This window comes from Saccoglossus kowalevskii, chromosome 7, assembly GCF_978046115.1.
Source record: "Saccoglossus kowalevskii chromosome 7, keSacKowa6.1, whole genome shotgun sequence".
Taxonomy (NCBI): domain Eukaryota; kingdom Metazoa; phylum Hemichordata; class Enteropneusta; family Harrimaniidae; genus Saccoglossus; species Saccoglossus kowalevskii.
In genome coordinates this window covers 7,593,337-7,611,682 of record NC_140647.1, presented here as the reverse complement: position 1 = coordinate 7,611,682, position 18,346 = coordinate 7,593,337, and the positions used below count along the sequence as shown (strand labels likewise).

Sequence of the window (18,346 nt, the reverse complement as noted above, 5' to 3'; positions counted from 1 at the left end):
CCGGGTGGAATTGACGATTGACACATTGATTCGGCTACCATGCACAAGGATAAGATTTGTTGGAGTGCAAAACGGTTGAACAATGGACCCAAAAGAATGAAGTTGAGGGAGTTTTATGCCAAAAATTAACCTAAATTCTAACTTGCATAGTGACAACACTCCATTTGATCAAATTTTAATATAGTTCAAATATGGTTGGATTAAAACACAAATATATAGGATTGTGATTTAACTGGAGTTTAAATTAAATACAACAAAATAGAAACATGCATTCTGCAACTTAACATAGAAATGTATTCTTGGTGTTATTAAAGTGGGCAGGTAAATTGAGTTTAGTGAGGGTCGTCATGTGGTGGGTGTGTGTTATTTAATGAAAACAATTATGTTGATTACACACATGCACATTTTTTATAGGAACTCTCTGCCATCACACGAGTCTTAGTGGTTCCATTTTAATCACCAATGATTTACCCCCACCACTTAGGTAATACATTTTCACAGAATAAAAGGCATCTGGAGTCGCTTTATGTATGTAAGCCAATTGTTTCCACAACTCGTGGCACAGCTAGCAGGAGTGTAATGTTTCCTGTCAGCATGACTAATAAACCTCAGCTCTTGTGATCCAACATTGTAGTATTGTAACACTCTGCAGTGAAGTGAAATGGTTTACTTTATGTAGATACATTCTACTACTCTCCCAATCCAAGTATCAGTGGGTTGGTCAGTAGTGAAATGGTTTACTTTATGTAGATGACATTCTACTACTCTCCCAATCCAAGTATCAGAGGGTTGGTCAGTAGTGAAATGGTTTACTTTATGTAGATGACATTCTACTACTCTCCCAATCCAAGTATCAGTGGGTTGGTCAGTAGTGAAATGGTTTACTTTATGTAGATGACATTCTACTACTCTCCCAATCCAAGTATCAGTGGGGTGGTCAGTAGTGAAATGGTTTACTTTATGTAGATGACATTCTACTACTCTCCCAATCCAAGTATCAGTGGGTTGGTCAGTAGTGAAATGGTTTACTTTATGTAGATGACATTCTACTACTCTCCCAATCCAAGTATCAGAGGGTTGGTCAGTAGTGAAATGGTTTACTTTATGTAGATGACATTCTACTACTCTCCCAATCCAAGTATCAGTGGGTTGGTCAGTAGTGCAATGGTTTACTTTATGTAGATGACATTCTACTACTCTCCCAATCCAAGTATCAGTGGGTTGGTCAGTAGTGAAATGGTTTACTTTATGTAGATGACATTCTACTACTCTCCCAATCCAAGTATCAGAGGGTTGGTCAGTAGTGAAATGGTTTACTTTATGTAGATGACATTCTACTACTCTCCCAATCCAAGTATCAGTGGGTTGGTCAGTAGTGAAATGGTTTACTTTATGTAGATGACATTCTACTACTCTCCCAATCCAAGTATCAGTTGGTTGATCAGTAGTGAAATGGTTTACTTTATGTAGATGACATTCTACTACTCTCCCAATCCAAGTATTAGTGGGTTGGTCAGTAGTGAAATGGTTTACTTTATGTAGATGACATTCTACTACTCTCCCAATCCAAGTATCAAAGGGTTGGTCAGTAGTGAAATGGTTTACTTTATGTATATGACATTCTACTACTCTCTTAATCCAAGTATCAGTGGGTTGGTCAGTAGTGAAATGGTTTACTTTATGTATATGACATTCTACTACTCTCCCAATTCAAGTATCAGTGGGTTGATCAGTAGTGAAATGGTTTACTTTATGTATATGACATTCTACTACTCTCCCAATCCAAGTATCAATGGGTTGATCAGTAGTGAAATGGTTTACTTTATGTAGATGACATTCTACTACTCTCCCAATCCAAGTATCAGAGGGTTGGTCAGTAGTGAAATGGTTTACTTTATGTATATGACATTCTACTACTCTCTTAATCCAAGTATCAGTGGGTTGGTCAGTAGTGAAATGGTTTACTTTATGTATATGACATTCTACTACTCTCCCAATTCAAGTATCAGTGGGTTGATCAGTAGTGAAATGGTTTACTTTATGTATATGACATTCTACTACTCTCCCAATCCAAGTATCAATGGGTTGATCAGTAGTGAAATGGTTTACTTTATGTAGATGACATTCTACTACTCTCCCAATCCAAGTATCAATGGGTTGATCAGTAGCGAAATGGTTTACTTTATGTAGATGAAATTCTACTACTCTCCCAATCCAAGTATCAATGGGTTGATCAGTAGTGAAATGGTTTACTTTATGTAGATGACATTCTACTACTCTCCTAATCCAAGTATCAGTGGGTTGGTCAGTAGTGAAATGGTTTACTTTATGTAGATGACATTCTACTACTCTTCCAATCCAAGTATCAGTGGGTTGATCAGTAGTGAAATGGTTTACTTTATGTAGATGACATTCTACTACTCTCCCAATCCAAGTATCAGAGGGTTGGTCAGTAGTGAAATGGTTTACTTTATGTAGATGACATTCTACTACTCTCCCAATCCAAGTATCAGTGGGGTGGTCAGTTGTGCAATGGTTTACTTTATGTAGATGACATTCTACTACTCTCCCAATCCAAGTATCAGTGGGTTGGTCAGTAGTGAAATGGTTTACTTTATGTAGATGACATTCTACTACTCTCCCAATCCAAGTATTAGTGGGTTGGTCAGTAGTGAAATGGTTTACTTTATGTAGATGACATTCTACTACTCTCCCAATCCAAGTATCAGTGGGTTGGTCAGTAGTGAAATGGTTTACTTTATGTAGATGACATTCTACTACTCTCCCAATCCAAGTATCAGTGGGTTGGTCAGTAGTGAAATGGTTTACTTTATGTAGATGACATTCTACTACTCTCCCAATCCAAGTATCAGTGGGTTGGTCAGTAGTGAAATGGTTTACTTTATGTAGATGACATTCTACTACTCTCCCAATCCAAGTATCAGTGGGTTGATCAGTAGTGAAATGGTTTACTTTATGTAGATGACATTCTACTACTCTCCCAATCCAAGTATCAGTGGGTTGATCAGTAGTGAAATGGTTTACTTTATGTAGATGACATTCTACTACTCTTCTATCCGTAACAGAGAGAATGAGATATGTTCGACAGTTTTAGATGTGTAGCAGGAGATACCTTTTGCCTGAAGGTATGAAAAATCTGTGTTTTGGTTGCTGTTGGCAACAGTGAGAAGGAGGTGTTTTTTTCAGATGTTTCCACCTTACCAGCCAGGCAAGTAGAGTTAATAGCTAAGCTGGACAAGTGAACGGACCTACTGACTATAAGGACAAATATGTCTTTATGGGGCATTTTTTCATCTCATTTTTCTGAAGCATAGAGGTTTAATAAATCAAAAGTGATATCTGAAGAGCGTGTATAACATGTTATCGCCTGTAAGTAAAACATTATGTACATGTTTCTTTTTCAATTTAATCATTAGTTTGACTTGTGTATGACTATGTTTGAAGCCCCCCCCCCTCTATAACGTTTCACTGCTTCTTCACTGCTCCGCGGCCATTTCTGGAGTGTAGATTCGTGTACAGGAAGACCCAAAGTTCTTAAAGCGCGGTGGTCGTCGCGCAGCGCGTGTTCAAATTTCATGTAAATAAATAATGTATTTTACACGCGTTGTATATGTTGCTATGTGTCCCATATCGAACAGTGCGCGGCACGACGACGCGCCGCCCTGGGGTTTCATTCTAGAGATGTCATTGAAATCGCACGAAATCAGTTTTGTCGGTTTGTTTTAAATGTACATTCCAATGCTCCTAATCTAAACGCGTGGTCAGAATAAGGCTGGTACTCTGTTCGTACGATCAGATTCGACCTTGCCTGTTGTCGTCATCCCCAGTATCGTCTCCCATACAAGTGTTATTAATACAGAATTAAAGCAGAAAAGGGACAATTCATTCTGGGCATACGATGTCAATTAATTGACATTTTCTGTGGGAACTGGTTAAGCTTTGTATTGGTTTGGTGTGTGGGATGTATTATTAATAATTTTACTTTTTAATTCAAGCAACGTTGTCAAGATATTTGAAAGGCAGATTACTGCAAATTGAGGGAATATTTTTAAAATTCAGATTGTATCTCTACATACACTACATACTGCAGAAAATCGTACATTATTTTTTTTCATAATTTGTACATTTTATATCGAGCTTAGACAAAAAATACCTGCCAAAAATAGAGATTTCTTTAATAATCTATTTGCAGATTTATTTATTTGATAATTCTAAGTAAATTCTTTGTAGCTATTTGCAATGTCTTGTTAAAGGATAAACCTGCTCAGAATTCTTTGAGAAACTTGGCCATAAATCGCATGACAGTGTTCATTGGTCTATTTTGTAAAATCGTGAAGATATTGTCCCAAATTTGCATATTTTGACATTTTTTATAACCCAGATTTTTGAAATAGATAACAATAAGTACCTCATCATTAACAATATATGTCACCTGGCTACAATTTGAGATATGCATAATATCTTTGAAATATGATTCTATGGTAAAAGCGTTATAATACTGCCAAAATGGCAATAATTTCCTCGAAAATTAAGCTGGGGCCCCATTTTTTTTAAATCAATATCCTTATAATTTCCGGAAGTACAATTTAATGAAAAATAAATAAACTCTTGGTATTTGCATTCATGCGTAGGCTTCAACGCTTACAGCGAGCGCAAGATATTTACATACACCTAACTCGCGCACCCGCTAGGTAATTACCGAGGGACTTTGCAACATCCCCAGACACTTTGCTAGACGCCCCAACGACCGTTGTAGACGCAATAAAGTTACATACACTCTCACGTGACAGTTAATCAAAACACCGGTGTGTGGGCACGAGGAACAGGGGTAGTTGGAATATTCCATTGCTTTGTAGGTATAACAATCATTGCTGTGTAACACTTGGAAGAAATATAAAACGAACATAAAACTGGAAATAAATATTAACAAGAAACGTTAAAAGTAAATTCCTTCGATTGTTAGTTTGTTGAGATGTTGTCAATGGGTTTATACACAGTCCTATTAAAAATGTCGCGTTTGCGCATAATGGCATGTCCCATTGCCAGTTTGCCATACAGCGCCCAGTCAGTCTTTCCCAGAAATCTTCTACTTATATAGTTTTACATACTAGTACTAGTATATGCACAGGGAGCCCAGGAACTATGATCAACTGTATGCACTCCCTGTAAGGGGGGGTGTCGGCTGGTATCTAGTGTAAGAAATAGACAAGGGATGAAGGCTCCAGCCAGCTCATATTTTTTAAACTCGAAAAAACAGACGAAAAGAATGAAAAATAAAATCTATAAAAAATACCAGGTTGAAGAATATTAGTTGCTCAACTGGTTGAGCAAGGCTAACCGAGTCGTGACCTCAATGTGGTTCGTAACCAGTCTTGTGATTGGTTGTTGACAAATGCTGAACAGGCCACGCCTCCAACTGTACCGTGCGTTCGGGCAAACCGTTAGGAATTCCTAAATGGAATCAATTTGTGTAGTTTTCTTGATTTATTCTGCAGATATCGGTAAAATGTGGATAAGGCTTTGGCGAAATTTGAAGCGGAATTTTCCGGAGTGCAGAACGCACCTGATAGTTGCGAAGTTGTATATGGACTGCTAAAAGGCGAGCCCACCCGATATTTTAATAATTATATTTATGAGTATACTCATTATTTTTTACACCCTGTAACACATTCGTCAATATTTTAATGTTATAGGCTGTGAGACTAGCGTCGAATATACAGTATAATTAAATGTGTATTTTTGTTGTTGCAGACTCTCCAATAAAGTCCTCCCATGACAGTGACGAAGAGTTGTCGGGGCAATTTTAAACTCCAGGGAAACGAATTGTTTTGAAAACAAAATAATCAACAATGATCTAACCTCAAACTAAGTAAAGAATTTAAATAATTTCAACGGTTTTATCTCTCCATCCAGTGTTTCTATTGGTCAACCCTAACCCTGTAACAGTTAATTTTAGTGGCAGACCTACCCCATACGCAACTCATATAAAAAAATAATCGACAACATTTTTGAAGAAAAAACTTATTTATTTATCAATTTACACTTTCCAGTAAGTTTTGTGATAAGGCTCCACCATCAAAATTCAGTATGTTTTTTTAATGTTATCTAGTCTAGACTATGGCAATTCCACAAAAACGAAAGAAATTGCGCGACATCAAGGGCGTTATTGATGCAAGTCCGTCAATAATAGCAGTCTCGGTAAACAACACGGCAAACATATAATTTTCTCGTAATTTTCTCTTCACTTGACAAAAACACATTTCACATGAATTAAATTCAGGTGAGTATGGTGGTTGAAAAAGTAGCGTAACATTTCTTGCTGCCAACATTTCACGAAGCGCTGGCTCAGTTATCCGGCCATGGTGAAAACCACAATTATCCATTATTACTGTATCGTCTGGTGACAATACATGTTGCCCATTCTCGTCGAATAACTCCATGGTCTCTTCAAAAAAATTAAGCATTTCGAGTCCATTGGAAGGACTGTCTAACATGTTGAAGTTACTTACACCTCGGGCGTTGTGTAAGAGACTCACTGTAAAATTGACGTCATAAGCATAGCGTTGAAACTCGACAGCCTTTTGACCGCGTAAACTGTGACCGTAATCATGATTGCGATTTGGAGTCGTTCTCTTCACACCAGTCTCGTCGAAAAAGTGCAAAGTTTGTGGATCAAGCTGAGAAACAGTGTCTATATATTGTAATATTCGTTCCATATTTCTTTCAGTAACTTGCTCAGTAGGAGTTTGACTTATTTTTTTGAACGAATAATTCAAATCACTTTTCATTATATGATGTACCATACGCACCGAAGGCAAATTTTCCTGTACGCAAATATTTTCCCTCAAGAGAGACATGCGTATTTCCTTTGCCGTTAGGGATGGTTTCTGTAAGAGACGAAATTCCATAAACTCAACGATTTCCTGTGTAGATTTCAGTCGACGACGGCCGCTACTCTTGTCGGAACGTATCCAAACGGTGCGACGGAAATGCTTCACAATCCCCTGGACCGTTGCCCCCGCTAGTCCAACTTTCTTGGCGATCATTCGCAAACTATTTCCATCAAAGAAAAGACGAATAATCTCCTTCCGAGTGTTTTCGTCTACACCCTTTGGCATAATAGCAATAATGTTATAGTCAGCGAGCAATTCAAACTTGAATCCAGAAACTACACTGAAAAAAACTAAACTGTTCTCGCGATGGTAATTCCATTATATGTTAGGGGTGTTGTATTACATCTTTGTATTAACAAGGTTTATTATATTAATGAAACGTTCAAAATAGAATTTATTTATTAGTAAATAAACGAGCATATCTATGCATGACATAATAAAGTGTCCGACAACAACAATGAATAAAACATTGTTTGATAAATGTTTGACTGGGCGCTTACACGTTGTAATAGTTGAACCTATCTGAAACCCCGGACCGTTGTTTTGATTGAACATGAACATGTGCTTTCCATCTAAATCATCTGAGCGTGCTCAAAACCAAAATATAGCAAGTACGCATGTATTTAACCTATTGACCCAGAAAAAGTTAGAACAGCTCATTATCTGCCTCATGCATATTTATGAGGGAAAAAAGGCCATTACAGGCTAATTCCCGATGGGGCAGTTGCCAGAGCTGTTGAATGTCAAGTGTTACACAGATTGTTATAACTACAAAGCAATGGAATATCCAAACTACCCCTCGTTCCTCGTGCCCACACATCAAAGGTATACCGCGTTCGGTGTTTTGATTAACTGTCACGTGTGAGTGTGTATAACTTTATTGCGTCTACAACGGTCGTTGGGGCGTCTAGCAAAGTGTCTGGGGATGTTGCAAAGTCTCTCGGTAATTACCTACCGGGTGCGCGAGTTAGGTGTATGTAAATATCTTGCGCTTGCGTAACAATATATGTAACCTTTCTCTGTACACGGGTACATTAAATATCATTATTATATGTAACAACGGCGACAAAAATGAATTTGTTTTTTTTTTTTCGAAGATAAATTGTTTTCATATGTGAGATTTGCATTCATACCAGGCGTTCAAGCAGTAAAGCAGTAAGATGAATTCCTTGAGCCAAAAACTATCGTCGTTGAGAGTTGGTAGAGGGCGCTACAACTACGCAACCAATATAAATTTCGTTCCGCGAAGCGCCCTCTTCCTTCACGTATTTCGGAATACGGTGCAACTCTTTGGTCGTGTCCAGAATCGGGCTCATCCAACACCCAATACCGAATTTATCGACTGTTAAGTCAGCTACAAAGAAACAATAATGCCGCCCAAGTTCGATCCAACCGCTATTACTGAGGGTAAATGTTGATTTCCAGTTTATTTTTATTAATGAATTTATGGATGTCGTGTGTTTGTGAAATCCAATATGGCGGACAATACGGAATACATCGTGCACTGCCATGTGTGCCTGTGTACCGTCAACATCATGTTGATCTTGTGATCAAATAGAAATATATAGTTGAACAGCGATGACTGGTGGTCACTATCAGCAAGGCACTGCCGCTCCCCTAAATCTTCGAATCTGTATAACTTGGAATTGGGAGATAATCCTTTGGTAGTATCATCCGTAGTCTCACAAATTACTGAATCTGTATGCTTATATTTTAGATTGCGTTGGTGTAAGGGTGCGTGATAGGTCTGTCTGTCATTGTTATTTCAAGGGTTTTAAAAGCTCTACAGTTAAATTCATATTCACTACATGGGTCAAATTTAAAACTGACATTGGCAAACATTGCATTCTGTCGATAGTATCGCCACCATCTTGATATCTACATGTAATTAATAACAAACTGATAATAATTAGTTCCACTGCATATTTCTAATTGTATATTTGTTTTCTACAGTTTTCTTGAGGGTTACTGGTGGTGAAGTTGGCGCTACCTCTTCTTTAGCACCCAAAATCGGTCCTCTTGGTCTGGTAAGATGGATTTTTTTTTTTGAAGTTAAAAAAATTTTTATAAAATATTTACAGTTTTGTATAATTAGTTTAACATTAATACAAGATGTATTTTGTTCTTTTCTTGCTAGTCTCCCAAGAAGGTTGGGGATGACATCTGCAAAGCTACTGGAGACTGGAAAGGTTTGAGGATCACGGTGAAGCTAATTATCCAGAACAGACAGGCAAAGGTTGAAGTAGTTCCCAGCGCATCATCATTGGTCATCAAGGCACTTAAAGAACCACCACGTGACAGAAAGAAGCAGAAAAATAGTGAGTGCTGCATTTGCTCTTTCATAAATGTTTTTATGGTCAAAATAATTATGTTTTGATAATTCAGTATATAGAAATGTGATTTTTATATGAGCTTTTAATGGAGATTCATTTTCAATAGAGCAAATATGGTAGTGGTTTTGGTCCCTGTTGCTTTAATTATTCAATGTGTGACTTCCTTGTACACTTAGTGTTTAGCTAATGCTTTCAGTTTGTACAATTTAATCTTATAAACCAAATAATTTTTTTTATCTTCCATGCAACTTTGTAATATTCCGAGGTGGCATTTATTACTTATCTCTTAACTCGGACCATTGAAATTAATAATAAACGTTTGTCTGGCCCATATTTGTGTAAATCTAAATTTATTTTATTTCCCAGTCATTCACAGTGGCAATGTCAGTCTTGAACAAGTTATTGAAATTGCACGGATCATGAGACCCCGTTCTATGGCACGCCAGCTATCAGGCACTGTCAAGGAAATCCTTGGCACTGCACAGTCAGTTGGATGTACTGTTGAAGGCAAACACCCACATGATGTAATTGAAGGCATTGATGAGGGAGATTATGAAATCCCTGAAGTAAGTAAATCACTTTCTGCACAATTAATTCATTATTTATTACTCTAGTCTTTTTGATGTCAAACATGTATAATTATAGTGAAATATAAAATGCTTGTGGGGAGAACATGCATTCCAGTGTACACGATTCTCTGCCCACAGAATGTTGATTGAGGTGAAAATTAATTAATCTGAAATTCCGCCATTCTCTAAATGTTACTAAGGATGTTACTATAGCAACCTGTACCACATCTGAAATGTTGTAGGTGAATACGTTAGATCTGCAAAACCAATGTTTGTCTACACTATGTATTTTATACACTGCCCTGCACTCCATATCAAACACCACAAAGTGAAACGATAGATGCTAATATTGTAAATATTTTCTTTTTTCTTGCAGGAATAAATATGCTGACAAAGAAACATCGCAAATAAAAAGAAAAAAATTGTGAAAGTGTTTGATATATATTTTTTTCAAGGCTTGTGAGCTTTGACCACATACCCTGCATTACATGCAGACCCCCACCCTCACCCCAACTCCCCAGGCCTTCTGGTGAGTAATCACTTTGTGGATGAAAAAGTTGCTACCAGAAATTTACAAACCAATATGATACAACACATACTGGTATTACCTTTTCCACCACATGGAATTTTCCTCTCCTAGACGTTCTCTGATAAAGGATGGCTCTGAGGACGCTAGCAGTAGTTAACCTGTTTGGGTCAGGGTGTTATTAAACGCCCAATGCCCATAGAACCAAGACCCCAAACAAGCTTTAACTACCATAGCATCGGAGTTTGTCATACTTTAACAACGTAATACTGCATTTTTTTTTTAAGTTTCACAGGGCAGGCTGTATATTGTGCAACTCATTTTGTATAGGACAATGTTCCTATGACCTGATTTATATAGCTATCAAATTGAAAGTGAACTGTGTTGCGTTCATCCACAAATCACCTGCTTAGCTCATTCAGTAGTGTCCATGCATCCAAACAGCTCACCCATCTGGAAAGTTTGTTCAAATCGAGGATATTGCTGCTGGAAAATCCAATTTTTAAGTAGTTGTTGAAGTTGTAATGTGAGAATGAGGTTCACTGAAAAAACAAAACTGGCCATGTAAACTGGCATTGTTGAGATCGAAGATGCTGGTACAGTTTGGAATGAAAGAATTACTTTCTCAAGTAAATGCTGAATGAAAACTGTTCATTATCAAAGATTAACAAACTTAGAAAAATAGACTAAAGGTAGTGTTACTGCAGAGTATCAAGAATATTTGGTCATTGTGCAGATCTTGAGTCCATGTGCCTAAATTTCAAGAACAATGGTCAATTCCTAACCTCCATTGCATGGCATATTTCATTTGAAAATAACACTTGAACCATTTTAGTTCACATTCAAGCAGGATTATTGAGTGTGCTCTTTCCCTAAATGTACATTTACATATGGTATCATAAAATCGGATAAATTCTTTGGAATTACCATCTATGGTCTTTAGGTTTTTCTTTCAGACCTGATAAAAACATTCTGGCTAAGTATCGTGGCTAAGTATAGTGAAATAAGAGAGTAGTCAAGCATTTTCCAGTATAACTGCTACACTTCTGGCCAGTATCTTGTAATTTTACAAGGTTAAAGTGACATGTACCTGATGCTAACCCAGTAGTGTGACTTGTACTGGAAATTGCACGGCTATGGGTTCAACTTTTACCATGCTGAAAACACAAAATAAATGCACACTGCTTTGTCCCTTTTAGTCCAGTGGATTTAGGGTTTGACCCAGAATAAAATAGTACATTAGCAAATTTTGTTTCAAACGTTGGCCAAGGTTATTGAGAATGACCAAAAAAAACCGTTTTTTTTAAGAGCATGTTTAAGATTGTTTTTTTAGCACTGATTTTACCTACCGCAGATGCAATTACCGTTGAAATGTATTACTGTATAGCTACAATATTTTAAAAACAATGAATGAAATGTAAATCTGTAACGGATCACTTCAACATGCACGATGATGTCGTATACATGACGTCAGAAGTCCGTTGACCTTGTAAAGCCGATGTCTTTTAAAAGCTAGTAGTCCAGTCAATTTAATTTGATTTTTAGGTCATCCTGGACAAAATTGCAACTGAAAGTTTCTTTGCAGATTTAGCAACAATAGACATCTATAAACAACATATCAAGTCTACCAAAATCGGACAAAGGGAAAGTTGATTTTTTTCAGGTATTGATATTGCCCATGTAATGGAAATTTTATTGATGCAGTAAGACGTACATATACAAATGCATACCAGATAATAATGGTCAATATATCCACATATTTATCACACTGATCATATTTAGTCAGCCAAACATTTTTTTTGTGCATGGTGAAGCAAATAGCGCCACCAAGTGGTGATATTTTCAGAAATATACAGGGTCTGGTATTAGTTTTCATTGGCATTTTGTCAGTATAAATTCTACACAATATGGAAAACTGCGATTATTGTTCATATATCATTTTCATTATTAAACATTTCAGGAATATTTGGGGCATATTTAAATCCATCATTCGCCAAATCAACATGATACTTTGCTGCAGTCGGTCTCCATAACTCGCACCTCCCACAAATTATACATCTGCATAAAAACATACAAATGAATCATGTTTATCAAAGTATATGTGATTGTATCATGTAAAGATCGGTGATACAATGGTAATATATATGAAGGACACCTCACAGTTACAAGTATGTGGAATGTGGCGATGATCACATAATGAAGGGGGCTCATATCAAGGTTTGATGTGGTAATATCAAAAGAGTGATTGGCAAGACTTGTGAGATATCGATTATAACAAGTTTGTGGTAGAATGATACAGTTTATAATATTATAGTTGATCATCAAGATCCAGATTAGGTGAATTTCTACAGCTTACACCTCTACATTCATCACACATGGGAGAGCATTTTAGTCTATGTTTTCTACATGTGCTTTACATTTACATCTGATAACTTTTAGTAATTTGTCAGGTGCAGGAGGCTTGTCAGTTTGGATAGCAAGCAATTTTCCTTTCTTCACTTTCCAGCCCCATTCTTCTGGATTAACATGAGTTTGCCCTTTCCACATCAGAACCTGGTGGTATGCCCGTTGACTATGGTAACCTGCAGATGTTGGTGGAATATTCTCGGGCCCTACACATGTAACGCTTGTAGCAACTTTCTGAATAAATTTCCCATTGTGACTGAATCCAATGTTTCATCGGACTTGTCATCATATAAAAGGACCAAAGCTTTTTCTCCTGACTCCATAATCACAATGTCTTCTTTTGAAGCATCATCTTGGTCAAACACTGAAGCATGACATTGAAACTGCTTGTTGGTTTGGAACATTTTCAAGGACAGACCCTTTCCTAAGCCATATATCCTGGATGTGGTGTCACAGCCCAAGACAAAATGTATAAATAATATGTTCTTGCAAACAAGTGGTCCTAGTTTGTCTTTGGTATGTTTTATGTCTAACACTTTGACTTCGTTTATTGTATTTCGCCGTGCCTCTGGTTTTAAATACAGTTTGTGACTATTTAATTTGACATGGTAGATCAACAACACTAACAAGTTCGTGTCTTCACCTACAACTACCATTGGTGCATTATGAGAGCAGAGTCTACAGCTGTCATCACTATAAGGACATCTGCATCTTCTTCAGCATTTCAAACCTTGATTTCCTTCACTTCCAGTTCAGTTCATTAAACCGCTGATTATTTGCTGCATTTGCAAGAAACTGTTGTTTCTTCATTATTCATAACCATGTCAGAATCAAAGTAAACACCAGTAGACATTTTCCCTATTGAACGCCTAAGATGAGTTGTGGTCTATCTGGATATCCATCAAAAACAACTGTTGAGTCTTTACCATATTTGTGGTCAATGTAATCAAGGTAAAGTTTGCAGATGCCCTTGTATGTTAGTCCTCGTGGCCATGGAATTCTCTGTAAAAGTGAACCTCCATCAATAACATACTTAACCTCAATGGACATGTCACTAGTAATGGGACCAACACATTTCCAGACTGCTTCGGCTAAAGCTGGCTTGTTTGCTTCCCGAATCAGTCCATCAGAGGCAAACAATGCTGGTGGGTGAGTACACGGCTCATAGGTGAAAAGACTGGACAACTCGTATGTTGATACAATTCCCCTTGCAATGGAAACAAGTCATTGAAATAACAACTGGGGATCAACTTGTACTTCATTCCATCAAGCTTTAATGATGTTTTCACACAGCCTGTTTTTTTTAGTGAATGAAAAATCACTTGCGCTTTTTCCAATCATAGACTTTATTATTTCAGCACCAATAGACCTAGCATTATCAATATTTACTGTGTCATCAGCAACAACTCCAGTAGCTATACTACATAGAGAAGAGTTGTTTCTTCCACGAAGAAACTGTACCAACTCCATCAGGTCATTATGATTTCTAATTTGCCTGGTCTTTGTACTCTCTTTGTGTTGCTCACTTGTGATGTAAGAAACACCAGTGAACTCTTGCATTGCACGATTGACTTCTGCACATACAGATGTTGATAGTAGCCAAACGGTACGTTGTATTTCTGACATACCTCTACCCCTTGTCAGCCCCCCCACTTGTTTTGATACTCCACATCAACACTTGTTCAATTGCAAGATCAGTCGATATACCTGCCCAGTCTGTCCGCCTAACCACATGGTATCCATTCAGGAATGATCGAAATACATCAGCATTACTTTCTGGTAGTTTTGACATAATCTGAAGATATATGTACACTGACTTTGCATAAAGATTATGGCCAGATGCAGCAAAGTATGGAAGCATGTCTGAAAAAGCTTTTAGATGGAGAGACCAGTTACCAGTTCTTTCAGCTTTAATGAACTGCTGGAGTATTTCAATCATCTCTATGTACTGTAGCCATGACTTGGATGTTCTAAGGAAGGCGAGTGTTTCCTTGAATTGGTTGATTTTTTCCTGTATAAGAGTCAGTACTTCCTCTGAACAAACCGATTCTATCTCTATCTCTGTCTCGTGTGCAAGCAGCCTCTCTAGGATGGTCCCTGCTTCTTTCAACTCATTTGTTGTATCTTCTGTTTGTGACTGATTTGCATTACTGGAATCGCCATGTTCGGGTATATCTGTTAATAGCCATTGAAATGACCTTGCCACTCAACACATGTCCAACAGCATTCTCGGCATAAATTGTCTCCAATAGTTCCTCGAGTCCAGATCCACTCATCAAATGTCCAATGCAACCCAGAAAACTCATTTGCACATGCAGACCACCCAGTCTGAGAACAATATTCCTCACACTGCTACTTGTGGGCTCATTCTGTTGGATTTCCAGTAATTTCCACCACAAAGGCTGGTCGAAGGTGAGCACTGGTGTTACATCATACTTCTTGGCTTGTTCACTGATGAAGCACATAGTTGAGAAGATACATAATTCATTAGTTGATTTCATATCGATTGTATTATAGATGAGACCCCAGGATGAGGACCTTGATGTACCATTTGCATAAAGCCATTCCAAGATGGTCTAGATGGATGTAACAACCAAGAGATTTTCCACAGAAGATCCACATTCAATGTATCATCACTTGCTATCAAACTGGGTAACTGGGCATACTTTAATTTGGCCATGCCCTTTGATAACTGCTTATAATATTTAATATTGACTTTTGCAATAGAAACTATATCCTTGGATGTGACATGAACTTTAGGTATGGTATTGTTCCACAATATCCCTGGTGTTATGGTCGTTATTATGCCCATACCATGAAACATGTTCAGCCCGTCAATGGTCCGGACATTATGGTCAACATTATCAGCTACATGTTGTATAAAATGTCTGGGTGTATAACCAGGAATGTCAGTTCTTTGGTGCAAGGTGGCACTACGTTCAAACTTCTGCACCCCTGCATATGATGAACAAAACCCATGATTATGGAGAGAATCAATGAGATATCGTGAGCCAAACTGGCGATGCATTTGAACAGCAAGTCCTATTTGTAGTAGAGTCACTATAACTCATGGGCGAACTGACTGCCTGATGGCCTGCCCTATGGATGCCACCTTAACATCAGTGTTTTTTCCAACAAACATACCTTTCAGGGTGGATGGAAGGTACTCAATTTCTTTCTCAGTGCATTGCATTTCTTCAGTGTTTGGGTATAAATGACTAGTTGTGCTGGACGATTTTATATCACTTTAATAAGTTGTGCAGCCGTTTTAAACAAGCATAAACAAGACGCATTTAGTACGCACAAAAGCCTTCAAATCTTGGTAAAAGTTGTCAGTGTTTGCATTCAGAAAGTCTGAAAGTGTTCAAGAAATTGCGACATAATCTTGTGCTACTTAAGGTTCGTCTGGTTGCCATATAAGGAAATCACGTGATGATAATCAAAAGTCACATTGACTTTACAAACTGAGCAATTTATTATGAGGACTTGCAAATGACTTGTTTTAACTATATTAAAATATGATTACTCTAAACAGAGCAATTAATACAGAAAGGAAAAAGAGAAGTAATCATAGAAAAATGTTTATATAAGTCTTGCCATAACAATCTTCCTTGTGTAACAGGATTCAGCTATATTTTGGGAATAACAGGGTGTTTGAAAACCCCTGGAAATTACAAACGAGTCATTAAAAGTTCAAACAGTGCTTAATTTCCTAGATGCTGGTGCTTAGAAATAAAGGAAAGATATTTTGTTATACCGATAGGTATCTGGTAAAACAAAAGATTGGTTGACTACTTGACAAGGTTAAAATAATTGTAAAAAAATGCTGACATCAGCAAATTTCTGTTCTATAACTGGTGGATAGTTTGTTCAGTTTATCTAAATAAAAAGTGTATAGAAAACACTAGCAATATCTATATGAAATAATGTGTAGGCTGTGAGTAATATTAATTACAAAATATAAATGTAAGAAAAATCTAAAATGTACGAAAAACACTAACCCTTACTTCTACCTGTGTAAAAATAAATGCCCATGTTATCAGTTCTTGGTTTTTTTTGGTAAATCTACAAAAAATTTCCTATCTTTTGATACCAAACTTGTTAATGTACTATTTACTTCCCGGTTCGGCCTGTTTCAGGGCTAAATCCCTATTTGCCGTCAGTGAAAAGGTACATCTGTTGTGCATATCATGCTTTGACTGATAAATTCTTCAAATGTCTACATCTGTGTAGTAATCTCAATCAAATCCCATGTAGAGGGGTTATAGGTGCCAATACAATAGTCGCCGCAGCTATGACTCTGGTAACAGATGCCTCCCTCCAATGTTGGGGAACGCATCTATTGGACAAACATGCCCAAGGTATATGGCACCCACATTGGTTCTGGGACCGCAATATCAACTGGCTCGAACTGAAAGCAGTGCACTTAGCACTACCACACTTTCTACCCGTAGTTCACAGAGTCCTGCTCCACACAGACAACACAGGGGTGGTCTCCATCAACCAGGAGGCGGGGACGAGTTTCCCATCATTGTCAGTCCTAGCAGAGCAAATTCTCCTTTGGTGCCTGGAATACAATGTAGAGCTAACCGTGAGGTACAGTCTGGCAGACGCCCTTTCAAGGCAGCTCCATCTCCAGAACATGGAGTGGCAGATTCCCCAGTGGGTAGCCTCCAGGCTGTTTTGGCTTTGGGACGGTCCAAAGATAGACCTGTTTGCCACACCCCGGAACGCCAAGCTCCCAAGGTACGTAACACTCCTGCCGACTCCAGGGACCCGTGGACCCACATAGAAGTGTACGCCTTTCCTCCCTTCCCGCTAGTTCACCGGGTACTGGAGAAAACTTTGACAGGTCCACACCTGCATATTGACACTGGTCGCACCCAATTGGCCAAGCAAGGCTTAGTTTCCACTTCTGTTGGAAATGCTAGTCGAAACACCAGTAGTGCTTCCGGACTTACCAGACCTGCTGTCCCAACCGGACGGCGCACTACTAACGAGCCCAGCGGTGTATCACTTACGTGCATAGAGGCTCTCAGTAGACTCACACAGGCAAAAGTCTTGTCTGAGCTTGCTGCCAACGTCCTGGCCAGGGCGAACAGGGATTCCACCAACGATGCCTATAATTCAAGGTGGCGAGCATACACTGATTGGTGTGGCGGAAAGGAGATTGATCCATGCTATCCCTCTATTGGCCAGGTAGCAGACTCCTTCGTCCACCTGTTTGACGAAGTGGGTTTGTCATACGCAACGATCGTTGACTACAGGTCTTCCTTGTCCCCCACCATTGAGAGTGCTTTGGGAACAAGACTAGCCGATTGTCCGATTATTAGGAGACTACTGCTTTCCATAATCAGAGGCCGAGACCCCGTACAAGGGAACCGCTCAACTGGGATTTGTCGGTTGTGTTGTCCGCTCTAAGCAGACCGCCCTTTGAGCCTCTCCAATCAGCAACACTCAAATTTTGATGTGAAAAACAGTCTTCCTACTGGCTCTCGCCTCAGGTAGGCGTCGGTCAGAACTGGGGACATTGTCAGGAGGACATGTTTCTCTGCCCGGTTTGAGCACTGAGTTGCTACTCTGGATTCGAGACAGGGT

The 18,346-nt window shown here is 38.4% G+C and overlaps 2 protein-coding genes across 2 annotated transcripts; one reads left to right on the top strand and one right to left on the bottom strand.

Moving 5' to 3' along the window:
• Positions 1 to 6,131: 6,131 nt before the first annotated feature.
• LOC102800893 (uncharacterized) lies at positions 6,132 to 7,139 on the bottom strand. Its single transcript, XM_006811371.2, has one exon. It carries the CDS (start codon positions 7,137 to 7,139, stop codon positions 6,132 to 6,134), a length of 1,008 nt encoding a protein of 335 aa, XP_006811434.2.
• A 1,010-nt stretch (positions 7,140 to 8,149) lies between these two features.
• On the top strand, positions 8,150 to 10,246 carry LOC100374252 (large ribosomal subunit protein uL11-like). The gene is made up of 5 exons (XM_002741431.4): positions 8,150 to 8,321; positions 8,868 to 8,941; positions 9,052 to 9,232; positions 9,614 to 9,813; positions 10,193 to 10,246. The coding sequence occupies exons 1-5, from the start codon at positions 8,285 to 8,287 to the stop codon at positions 10,196 to 10,198; spliced, it is 498 nt and encodes a 165-aa protein (XP_002741477.1). The 5' UTR covers positions 8,150 to 8,284; the 3' UTR covers positions 10,199 to 10,246.
• The last annotated feature ends 8,100 nt before the right edge of the window (positions 10,247 to 18,346 follow it).

Coding starts and splice junctions, on each gene's coding strand:
- LOC102800893 (XM_006811371.2), bottom strand. CDS start 7,139: ATGCCAAAGGGTGTAGACGAAAACACTCGGAAGGAGATTATTCGTCTT.
- LOC100374252 (XM_002741431.4), top strand. CDS start 8,285: ATGCCGCCCAAGTTCGATCCAACCGCTATTACTGAGG. Junction 8,942..9,051: donor AAATCGGTCCTCTTGGTCTG/GTAAGATGGATT, acceptor TTTTCTTGCTAG/TCTCCCAAGAAGGTTGGGGA. Junction 9,233..9,613: donor CAGAAAGAAGCAGAAAAATA/GTGAGTGCTGCA, acceptor TTTATTTCCCAG/TCATTCACAGTGGCAATGTC.